At 49.3% G+C, this 12180-nt stretch overlaps 1 protein-coding gene across 1 annotated transcript in view; it reads right to left on the bottom strand.

The window, feature by feature from the left end:
• DSCAML1 (DS cell adhesion molecule like 1) overlaps positions 1–12180 on the bottom strand; it is a 365718-nt gene that overhangs the window by 333875 nt on the left and 19663 nt on the right. Inside the window, exon 3 of the mRNA XM_027563620.1 lies at positions 9842–9988. Coding sequence (XP_027419421.1) covers positions 9842–9988 — 147 coding nt within the window. The remainder of the gene's footprint in view (positions 1–9841; positions 9989–12180) is intronic.

The raw sequence follows: 12180 nt of genomic DNA, 5'->3' as shown, positions 1-12180 counted from the left end.
CAGTGCCACGGCGTGATCCCAGGGCAGAGCATTCATCTGCAATTGTCTTACATCTCCTGAAATTCACCCAGTGGGTGCTCAGGAAATGCAGCACCTGCCATGAACTAAATGGAAAAGCAAAATACGACACATGCACACGCCGCCAGAGGCACCTGTGAACACAGACATTTCTGCTTGACTGAGGAGCTGCGGCTGATGGTTCTGGAACCAACCAACTGGCATGCAAACGCAGAGCAGCCCGCCTGCAGGGAGACAGGAAGGGGTGCTGGGGAGCTGTGGGCATGCGCTCCAGGTGGGGGCCTCAAGAGCTCCTGGGATGCGAGCATCAAACCAGAGATCTGGCACACCCATCCCTGGCTGTGTAACCTTGGGAGGGGCCCCTCCACTCTCCCCAAGCCTGATTTCTTAAGTGAGGCTAAGAACGTGTCTCCCACAGATGGGTTGGAAGGATTCCGTAAGATGCTGCCTGTGAACTGGCTTTATAAACCTGAGAGCAGGTTTATAAGTGAAAGATGACACAGACGTCAGGGTCAGTGCAAGGTGGCCCAGGTCACCTCTAAGAGCTGAAACTGAACCATCTGGGCTCAGATCCTGCCCTACTACGTGCCCTCTATGGCCTTGGGCAGGGGACTGGCTTCTCTGCCTCCGGCTGCTCATCTGCAAAATGGAGCTAATCATGCCACCGACTACATAGGACACTTATGAAGATGAAATGAATGACTTACGAAGATGAAATGAATGACTCATGAAAAGCACTTATCACACAAGATCTCCATCACTGATCACTCATTTTCTTACTGCTATTATCACTATGATTATCATTTCACCTTAGGCCATCTGACTTAAGAGAGAATTCCTTGGCTGCTTCAAAATGGTTCCCTGTAATCTCTAACCTTCAAAGGGTCTGTTAAGGCAGGGTCCCCCAACCTCTGAGATCTAATGCCTGATGATCTAAGGTGGAGCTGACATAATAATAATAGGAATAAAGTGCACAATAAATGCAGTACGCTTGAATCATCCCAAAACCATGCCCCCTATACCGCCAGCCTGTGGAAAAACTGTCTTCTGTAAAAACGGTCCCTGTTGCCAAAAAGGTTGGGGACGGCAGTAGGCACTGAAGGTGGATTTTTCTGTCTGCCCTCAGAAGAGGAAGATGAGGGAGTCTGAATCAGATGTTCCCTTCCCCATAAATGCAAACAATAAGCAACAACAAAATTAAGGATCAGTTGCCTTTTCCCCTCTACAACTGCTTTGATGAGAGAAAGAGTAATTGTCGTGAGTCCCTGGGTCAGCCTTCAGGGTGAAGTCATTAAAGTATGTTACTCAAATGGAGCTTGGGCTTTGGGGACAAAAGCTCTGGGTCCAAGCATAGACTCTGCCACTGAGAAGCTGTGTACCCTGGAGCAAACTGCTTGGCCTCTCTGAATCTCATGTCTTTGTACTTAAGAATGGGGGTAGCACGCCTCCCTCGAAGGGTTAAAAGGAAAATTAAATGAGGCAACTTTCTGCGTGCCACAGGGCCCTGCAGAAAACTATATCTTAATACATGTTTATCTCCTCCTTCTGACTTTTCTTCTAATTATACAAGTTCCAGAACCTCACTGCATCTCTTTCCTCATTTGTAAAAAGGAGAAAGGAATGGGGGTTCCTTTAAGGAGTCAATGAGATGGTATAAAAGCACCTCATAAACTGCTTAGTGTTATTACTGAGCCAGGGTTTGAGACTGAGTGGATAAGACCCAGGTAGTTTGTGGAGCTGATCTTTGCTGTGCTGATACCAAACCACACACCTTCCTTCTTTCTTCAACATCATTCTGATCCGGCACCATGCAAGGCATAAGCGAATACAGAGATTAATAAAACAACAGCCGTTTTATTTCTCTCATTCTGCCCAGATATCATGATGGTCTATTTGAGTTAAAAGCACTGCAGTGGTCATCCACCTGGCCCCAGCTATTTACAGCTTTCTCAAGATCATGCTTAGGGGAAACCATTCTCCAGTGATCCCAGTATCACAGATCCTTTGGGAGGCTGCATCCTTGGCTGACCTGTGTCTTGTCTCCAGCCCGGTACCCAGAGAAGGTAGCATGGCCCATGGTTGGATCACATCATGAAGCTGGGTAGGCAATTTCTCTTCTGCACTTAGTCCACTCTTTTTCCATCTGAGAATCCAAGTCTTGTCAGAGGCCTAATGTTCATCTAAAGGATTCCATATACAGGTTTCATGGTCCCCACTTCGTAGGTGAAATAACTGAAGCTTTGTAAGTAAGTTGCTCCAGGTCACAGATTAGAACTAGCAGACTCCACAGCCTGACTTCTTTCTGCCACATTCCCCTAGCTCTTCCTCTTCGGTAAATTGTCTGCTCGTATCTGTCACTCTATTTTTTATTGTGTGTTGTCTTTTTCTTGTTGATTTTTAAAAATCAACAGCAGATTTTTTAAAATATATATTCTGTATATTAATTTTTTATGAGACAACACAGTAAGGAGTTCAGAAGCACAAATAATGGAGTCTGGATGCAAAAATTTAAATTGTGGCTCTACTGCTGACTAACTTGGCAATTCAATTAGCCTCCTTGTGCCTTAGTGTGTTCATCTATAATATGGAGAATGCTTATTTACTCAGCTTCAGATTTCTGTGAAGGTTAAATGAGCTAAGCATATAAAATGTTTAGAACAGAGCCTGGAAACTTAGTAGGTGCTCCATAAACATTAGTCATTATTATCAGGTTGCCATTTTTTTCTAGAGCTAGATAGAACCTTTATGTGTTAGATGTCCTTCCCAGACTTCTCTCTCACCGCTTCTATTTACCCTCCAGCCACATTCTCAGGTAACCCCATCCTCTCCTTGTCTTTCCCCACACTGTGACCTCACCCAACATGCTATTTCTGCTCCAAGGCCTCCTTCTCCTTCAAGAGCCTTTCTGAGCAGACATCATCAGAAAGAATCCCAGTGTCTGATATATCATCTCCTCTTGGGAAGACACTAAAACCCCTAGATAGGAGCTGCTGAAGGCAAGAAACAGGTCATGGTTAAGCTTAATTCCTTCGTAAGGCATGAGACTCTGCCTAGCACCCATTTGTTAAATTACCTTGAGCACACCATCTATTTCATATTAGTACAGGCTGACAATCCCAGCCCATTTTCTCCAAGCCCTTAAGTAGTCAAGAGCTGAGATCCCCAATTTTGCAACTAAACAACAGAGTATCACAGGAGGAACCCACAGAAGTGGTCTCTCTCAATGTAGCTCTGAAGCCGCTCAGTGTAATAGAGCTCAAATGCTGTCAAGCCTAGATTTTGTAAAGTATCATTTTTCCATGTGACCTTAGGCAGGTCTCCTTCCTTCCTGCCTGCCACAGGGTGGTCCAGCAGGGGAGAGAGAGAATCTGTCATTTCATCACCATCCTTAATCATCTTCTCTGAATACTGGAGGGGATAGGGGTCTGAACGAAACACAGTTCCTGCTCTTGCTGATTAGACATTCTCATAGTGGGGATAACACAGATTTTAAAATATTATAGGACAAAATACGATTAGCGTCTTGAGCAAGGAACTGATAAATTTCGGATGGAGTTCAGAAAAGGATCCCCTGGAAGGAGGTTAATCTGGATGATTTTTAAATCCATTCTTAGCAGAAATTGGGAAAGACATCATGGGGGAAAAAGGGGTATTTGAACCAGACTTAGAAAGATGGGTAGGTTAGACAGACAAAGAAGGAAAGAAGTCTGATAGTAAAAGAAAAGCATCCCATGAATAGTTAAGATGTTATGCTCTGAGAATGAGTAAGAAAGAAGAGGGAAGGGACAGAAGAGGGCATTGGTCTGGGCCTCCATTTCTTTATCACTAAATGAAGAGGCTGGGCCATATGACCTTAAAGGCCCTACAGTAAGTGACTGTTCATTTATAGTCTACATGTGCCCAACAGTTTTCCAAGCACCACCTGGGCTCTCTCATCTGTGCCATCCCCTGTCCAAGTTGGTGGAGACTCATGGGATCCAAGTAGCTTTAGCATCAGCTGGAGCAAAATGCAATTAATACACTAACCCTGCATTCCAAAGCCAAGCAAGATCATATCTGATTGTTATTGTGCTGGGATTATCCATTCTTGTCCATCAGAGCTGATGACATGAACAGAATCCTAAGTTCCCGGATCAGGACCAACTTTGTGTCTCCCACTGGGCCCCAAACAGAGCCAGGGCCTGATAAAGCCTCCTTGTTAGAATGGTTGTTCACTGATCTTACAGCTGGAGAGCTGTTGCCGTTCAGAAAAACTAAAGCCTCTGCTCACTGCACACAAAGCCAGAAGCCAGGGCAAGTGCTGGGGACATGTTTTGGCCCTCAAGCAAGTGCAGGAAACAGGGATGAGCCCTCCTCCTATGCTAGAATCTGAGGACAGGCCATTCCTAATGAGGAGCCTGCTCCCGAGAGGCAGCAGGAAAGAGAGCAATTGGAGGAGCCCAGCTCAGACCCAGGCCACTTATTAGCTGTGTGGTCTTGGGGAAGTTGCTTAACTTCCCTGGGCCTCCATCGTCCTCATTTATACAAAATTGGGGGAAAAAATAGAAAAGCAAAAAACTATCTTTCTTAAAGGGTTATTGTGTGGATTAGAGGTATTATATGTAGAATGCCTAACACAAAGGAAGTCTCAATACATAACGAATATGATCATTAATCTTATTATTATTACACTGTAACAGGTGCTGTGAGGGCCCTGGGGATAAAGAGATGGGAAAGATGGAGTTGTCCACTCTCCTGCAGCAGACAGAAACAATTTCTTCTACTGTGAGACACAGTGAATTAAGTGTTCAAGGAATGGAACTAGAGGAGCCATAGGTCTGCTACAGGCTGATGTTAAGGTTCGTGGAAGGGGACACATGTGAACGAGTTTAAAGGACAAAAGAAGAGTGCGGGGTCAATAATAAAGAAGAGGGGATCGGTGTAGACAGGCAGAGGAGGTGCGGGACCAAACACAAATAGGTATGAAAACCTATGAGCAACTTGGAACACTGGGGACAATTAGGAAGGGGGGCAATGGGTGGTGGGCTCACTGACTCCCACCTGTGGTCTGGGAACACTGCCCATTTTCCAAAAGAACCCTCTAGCTGTTTCTCCTTGCTCCTGCTTCTCCCTTCCCCAAACACACAGGGTCCATCGTGCACTCCCACCTCTGCCAAGCCCCGATGACGACCCAGCAGCCAAGAGCCCTGCCCATTTGGACCAGGGAACTGCTCCAGGCTTGTCTTCCACACCCAGGCAGATACATCTGGTCCACACATCTGAGCAGTGGCCAAAACTCCCCACTGGGGCCCAGACAACCAGTCAGGATGCTGGGGAAGAGCATGCTGGGAAACTCCCACAAGGAGCCCGCATCAATATAATCAGGTCTGGTGGAAATTAAAAGCTATTAGGAACAGGGCCGGATTTATCTTTATATCCAGTAACATGCATTGTAATGGTGATCATGCAGATGGGAAATTAAACCACATCTCAGCTTCACTGGAGGTCTTAATTTTAATTTATGTTTACACACAGCCTTTTGCCCTATTACCCCCCCACTCCACACACTCTGTAGAGCCAGTTTACTTCAGACCAAGTTTCCCGGGAGAGAAGTAAGAGGTAGCACTCTGCCAGCTCCTAGGTGAGAGGCTCTGTGCTATTTTACATACATCACTGAAGAGCCCAATGGGAGGAAGTTGACTAGCTTGGGGGGCAGGAAGGAGGAGGAAGAGAGGGGCAGGGGTGGTAGGTCGCTGGGGAAGGTAGCACTTTGGGCTGTCTCTCTAGCCTCTACCTATTTGCGCAAAGCACAGCCCCAAAGTGGCTCAGAGTTTCAGCAGCAGCTCCAGGAGGCTTACCTGCCCCTCCCAATGGGTACAACTGGAAAGGCCAACCCGTGAGCCAATACCAACCCACGGAGCTTGCTTAGGGCCTCGGCCTCTGATTCCTTCAACTGCCCTCAGAGAGGCATTGGAGGGCCCCCTCCTCATTTATAGGGGTCTGCAACCGCCCCTTCTTCCCAGAGCACCCATCCTCCTAAGGGAGATGTCTCCTGGGCCCTGAATGGCCCACACAAGCCTCTTGTTCCTCCTCCTGCTCTCTCACCTGTACCTGCTGGCCCTGTGGTTGAAGGATCTGAGCCCAGCCCTGCAGACCCAGAGATCAAAGTCAACACCATTCTCCCTGCTCCAGAAGCTGCCCCAAAGTGTCAGAAGAAAGTCACTCGAGCTCCTAAGGAAGTACTTCCTTAACCTCAAGGCAACCCCATCATTATATCTCCCCCTATCACCGTGAAATGGAGAAGGCAATGGCACCCCACTCCAGTACTCTTGCCTGGAAAATCCCATGGATGGAGGGGCCTGGTAGGCTACAGTCCATGGGGTCACTGAGGGTCGGACACGACTGAGCTACTTCACTTTCACTTTTCACTTTCATGCATTGGAGAAGGAAATGGCAACCCACTCCAATGTTCTTGCCTGGAGAATCCTAGGGACGGGGGATCCTGGTGGGCTGCCGTCTCTGGGGTTGCACAGAGTCGGACACGACTGAAGCGACTTAGCAGCAGTAGCAGCATCACCATGAAAAGCCGCTGTCCAACATCCCAGCTGAAGTGCATGCACACACACACACACACACACACACAAACACCAGTGTGGTATGGATAGCAAAGTATCCTGTTTTTATGAAAAAAATCAATAAGCAATTTGCATTTTCCAAAATTAAAGCCTGGGGTGTTTAGACCCAAGTTCTGGCCCTTTATCTACAGAGCCTGGAGCATGCAAAACTCTACTCCTTCTGGTTCTCATGAATTCCTCTGCGAGGCTGTTATAATTGGCTGCATGTGCTTTGGGAAGTCCATCCCTGGATCTAAAGCGTAGCTACAGAGGATCTAGAATGACGCTGGATGGAGTTGGAGAACTGGGTAGTGGAGGAAAATTCTCTGAGGCTCAAGGCAAGGAAGAGGTCTATAGAATCGATGTGTACAGAGCCCAGCAGACTGGCATCTAGCCCACTTCCCTGATAATTATGCCCTTTGGGGCCACCAGCCCAGGCTTGACATCAAAGACAGCCCTGAAGCACCAACAACAGTGAGCCTGGGGGAAGCTCACTGCCTCCAGCTCCTCTACACAGGAACCAGGTTAACCTTCATCTGTCCTGTCTGAGATGAGCTTCTAACCACTTCACGCCCCCCACGCTCAGCCTATCCCAATGCCTCTGTGCATGCAGTTCCCACATTCTTTAACTCTCCCAATCATCCATTCACATATCCACGGGACATTTGGTGAGCATTCATCCTGTGATAAAAGGTGGTGTATTAGGAGCCAGAGGGGTGTGTACATGAAAACAACCCAGCTTCCACCCTTAGGAAACTCAGTCCGGTGGGGCACACAGACCCTGATACACAGAAACACACACCCCACAACAGGAGACAACAGGACAGAGAGCAGAATGCTCTCGCCCCTTATAATTACCATCACAGTCCCAGCCCTTCCTCAGTGTGTGGCAGGCAGGGTTTGAAACATCTGACACATGAACTAGCTTCACTCTTACTTGATCCTTGTGAAGTAGGTCAATCATCACCCTGTTTTATTATTGTTGGGGAAAATGAGCCACCATGGAGGTAAAAGTTACCCAGAGGGTTGAGTTTCAAGCCCTGGCAGTCTGATCCTAGATTCTGGGATCTTAGTCATTACACTTGACTCAGTTCTATGAACCTTTCCCAAACACCAGCACTGACTTTTTCACCTTCCTGAGGCCAGGATCCCCCTTGTCTAAGGCACACAAGCCTCTGTTGTACTCAGAGTAACTCTTCTTGGATACATTTGTATGGGTGCCAGGAGGCAGTTCCATGTGGGGTTCAGGGCACAGGCTAAAAAAAACAGCCCTGGGTTCAGCCCTGCCCTCTGCATAAGATGTGTGACCCAAAGTCTCTTTACTTCTTGGAGCCTCAGTTTCCTCTTCAGAAAAGTGAAGGGAAAAAAATACACTTACAGATTTTTTGTGAGGATAAAATGAGGTCATATGTAAAAGTTTCTTAGCCCAGTGCTGGGCATATAGTAAACACTCAAAAATTATTATTATTATTTTAATGAATATAATTATTGGTCTATAAATTCAGGTCTATGAGAAAATACCACATTTCTTTACATCCTTTAAATCATCTTTCCATGTGACTGCTGGAGAGACAGGACATTCAATCTCCATCCTTACTGGGGCTTCCCCCAGGAGGCACCAAGGTCCAGGGTCTTTCTGGTGCTCACCAGTCTGTTGTCCCTACCTGCATCATCACTCTGGATCAAAGGCTGTGTACTTTATGCTTCATTTGAATATAAGAACCCTATCCTCAGTCCCAGACCCCATGGAGCTACCCACAGCAGACCCTGTGAAGTCCGACCACTTCCTCCAGCCATACCCACTGAGCAGCCCGCAGCACCACCCTGCCTCTGGCATCTGTTTGTCTCCTGCTTGTTCACTGCCCTCCTAGGAGGCTCTCCTCCCCAGCCAGAACACCCATCCTCATCTTTGCTGTTTGCTTATGGTTTTACAAAAGGCAGGAAGAGCAGGTATCAAGTAGTTTCTCATTCCTGTACAAGATCTGAGACCAGGAGATATAATGGCCTGGCCATCGGCGTGGGACCGAGAGCAGGAAAAAGTTCCAAAGGCAAAACAAAAATTAATGTCTCAAAAAAGTATCACACCACCTTGGCTGTCAAGATGCTGAAGCACTGGTCTCCCAGCTCCATCTTGGAGCCACCCTATAAGGAGGAGGTTTAAAACTGTTCATGTCCAGGTTCTGCCCCTAGAGATTCTGATCTGGGATGGGGCCCAGGCACTGGTGTTTCTTCAAAGAGCTCCCCTGGACTTCAGCTGTATAGCAAGATTTGGAACTCCGGCTTTACAGGTGTCATGAACAGAAGTCTGTCTTCTTCAACTAACCTGCAGAACTCAAGCCAACTAGAACCATTTCCTATATCCCAGCGATGGGTCATCGTGCTGGAGGGGCACTCAGCGAGCAATCTGGTCAAGTGGAAAGGAAAGGAAAGGAAAACCAAGGCCCTTGGTGGAGAAAGGAAGAAATGTGGCAGGGCCTCTGCAAAGTACAGCAATGCAGGGAGAAATGCTGGAGCGATGGAAAAACCCCATGGTTTTGTAACCGGAGGCCTGGAGGTATTCTGAGGATCTGAGGTCCTCTCTTGGGGTTTCCAGACCTGTTTTCCTGTGAAAGGGACAACTCTGCATAGGGAAAAGGAACCAGCAATGAAGGGACTGCAATCACAGTGCCTCTAACAAAGAGAGCCTACAACATGGTATTAACCTCTTTCTCCAACTCTTGGCACAGCATGAGGCCAGCTAGGATTCTGAAGGGACGTCTAGGCAGCTCATGAAATAAGAGTCCCACACGCATGCTCACTCAAGTCTGGTCCCCTGAGAATCCCGGGAACATGGACCATGTACCAGCCTCTCATCCCTCCTCTCCCCACAGTCTTTCATAGGTAAGGTCTTTCAGCCTTGCCTCCCATCCCTAAGGCCATGGGCCATCATGGACCCATCAAAGTGTCAGGAAAGAAGGTGAGCCCACTCCTTCCTGGGAGCAGGACTGACCTGTATCTGATGGGATCTTCGCGCATACAGGCCGCTGGCACATGGGTTTTCAATACCTCACACGGAGACGCATCAAGCCAAGACTGAAGACACTTTTTTGCCGAAGCATTACCAGAACAATAAAAACTGCTCGCCAGAACCAACCTCGAGAGCTGGGTGAGCTCAACCACCAACTCGGCTCCTCCGATTTTGCACCCCACCCCCACGCCCTTGCCTGGGCAGCGCCACGGTCCTTTCTTACCTGGGACGATGGCGACTGTGTCTTTCTCCCAGGACACAACGCTAACGTATTCCTGCACTGAAGAGGGGATGAGGCACTTGAAGACGGCCACGCTACCACGCATCGACCTTTGATCCTCCACCCGGACGGTGTAGGGTTCCCTGAAAACTGCAGACAGGTTGCAGGGCGGAAAGAAGAGGGGGTCACAGGCTGGGCTGGGACAGGGTGGGGGGCCTGAGAAAGCCACTTCTCAGCACCCCAGGCCTCACCCACCACCACTTCTTCTCCCACATCCCACCTGGCCCACCCAAAAGCTCCTGCCAGGGAACTCATTCCTGCCTTGTCCAGCAACCTCCTCCACTCCCCACCCTCCCTCAGAAACACCCAGCCTCCCTCTACAAGACCGTAACTCCACCTTCTAGCCCTTCCAGTTCTGGTGAGTTTTAACAAAGTGCATTAGGTTGTACAGGCCTGGAGGGCAGCACCTCCACCCTGCAATGGGATCATTTCAATAAGGGGATGGGTGCTTTATAAGGAAAAGTACCAGAACGCCTCTAAGGAAACCTCACCTTCCTACATTATTCCTGGGCCCAGGGTGGTAACGGTTTGAGGCCCGGTGACCATCACATGCCAAAACAAGAACCATGGGACACAATCTAACAATAGACGTTTTTGTATGCCACTTCAAAGTGAAAGGCAGCCTGGGAAAATATAGTTCACATGCACAACTTTCTGTAGGGCTCAGGGGTTTATAAGAACAATGAGAGAGAATATTTGAAACAGTGAAGATCTCTGAAAATGCGAAACGGCAGTGACATGGGCAATCTCCAAGATTCTCCCAAAGCATCCTTGCTGCTCTCTCCCCTGACCTGACACCACCTACAGCCTGACCTCCAATCCTGGTCCTGCCTTCAGATGACCCCTGCTTCACTGTGTGCAGTGGAGGCCTCCTGCCTCGGTCCCAGGGCTGGTTTCTGGGGCACTGCCATCTGCAGATGCTCTGCCTGTCCGGGCCCCTGGGTAGGCTGGACCAGCCTTGGGGTAGAGCTGAGGGGCCCGCCTCTGTCTCTCTCTGATCCTCCCCTGCTTGGCCTCTCCCCAGGGCCATTCTCCATCCTTCCATGTCTTCTCTGCCAAGCAGAGCTGGTGCAGCCAGAGCCCCACTGCCTCCCGACCTTGTCCCTCAGCAGGCACCTGGGCAGCGTGCCCTCCTGCTCTCCCTGCCATGGTTGCCAGGGTGATACTCAGGGCCCGGCAACCCCTCCGGCTGTGCACCTGCAGCCCCCGTGGCTTCATCAAGAGCTTCTTAATTGGCTGCTTTTCCCATCAGGCCAGCCCCGTCCAGTCCTCTCCTGGCCTTTATTCTTTCCCTCCCCATGGCTGTGACGGGAAGACGCACAGTTGAGATGGAGGAGAGAGGCGTGGAGGGAGGCAACCCCAGCTCCGTGGGGCTATGGTCCCCCCGCCCTTCTGTGCGCTGGACGTGGCACTGCCTGCGGATGCGAGGAGAGCACAGAGGAGACTAAAGAGAGGGAGCAGAGAGGAGGGGGAAAAGGGCTGCGGCAGTCCCCCAGGGCCAGCAGAGGCCCACGGCTAGCAGCATCAAACAAGCTGTCCCTGCCACCTCCTCTGAGCAGCGCTGTAACCCTGGACAATAGAAACTGAAGCCTCAGTTTCCTCATTCATAAAAGGAAACAATACCAGCAGCATGGAGCAGGCCTGGCACATGGAAAATACTACAGCAGTGCTGCTTGTCATTACAGCTACGCCTCTGGGATCAACTGGCAAGGTGACCTTGGGCAAGTGGCTTAACCTTTGTCTTAGTCACTTCACTGTAAGAAACACCAGACAGGATTATTGTGAAAACTGACACCTGACCCAGTAACATGCAGCTAACAGGAAATAGGGCTTCGCTTGCTCTTAGCTCAATCCTCCAGGCTGTGGAGGCCAGAAGTGGCCTCCAGACCATGGGCTCAGGGCTCCCAGTCCAGCACCTGGGTCCTCTCAGGGGAAGGGTGCTGCTCCCAAAGAGAGGGTCCACGGGGAGCCCCAGAGGAGATAGCTAAGCATGGCCCTGGCATGCTGAGAGCTCAGACTCGCCCTCTAAACAAACCAGCAGGATGAAGTCCGTGCTCAGTTGCTTAGTCGTATCTGACTCTTTGTGGCCTCATGGACTGTAGCCCTCCAGGCTCCTCTGTCCATGGAATTTTCCAGGCAAGAATACTGGTGTGGGCTGCCATTTCCTCCTCCAGGGGATCATCTTCCCAATCCAGGAATCGAACCTACATCTCTTATATCTCCTGTATAGCCAAGCAGATTCTTTACCATTGAGCCACTTGGAAAGACCAATGGGCTAAAAA

Source organism: Bos indicus x Bos taurus, chromosome 15 (genome assembly GCF_003369695.1).
Source record: "Bos indicus x Bos taurus breed Angus x Brahman F1 hybrid chromosome 15, Bos_hybrid_MaternalHap_v2.0, whole genome shotgun sequence".
Lineage (NCBI taxonomy): Eukaryota > Metazoa > Chordata > Mammalia > Artiodactyla > Bovidae > Bos > Bos indicus x Bos taurus.
The sequence above is the reverse complement of the archived record's forward strand: the minus strand, read 5'-3'. Positions and strand labels throughout refer to the sequence as shown.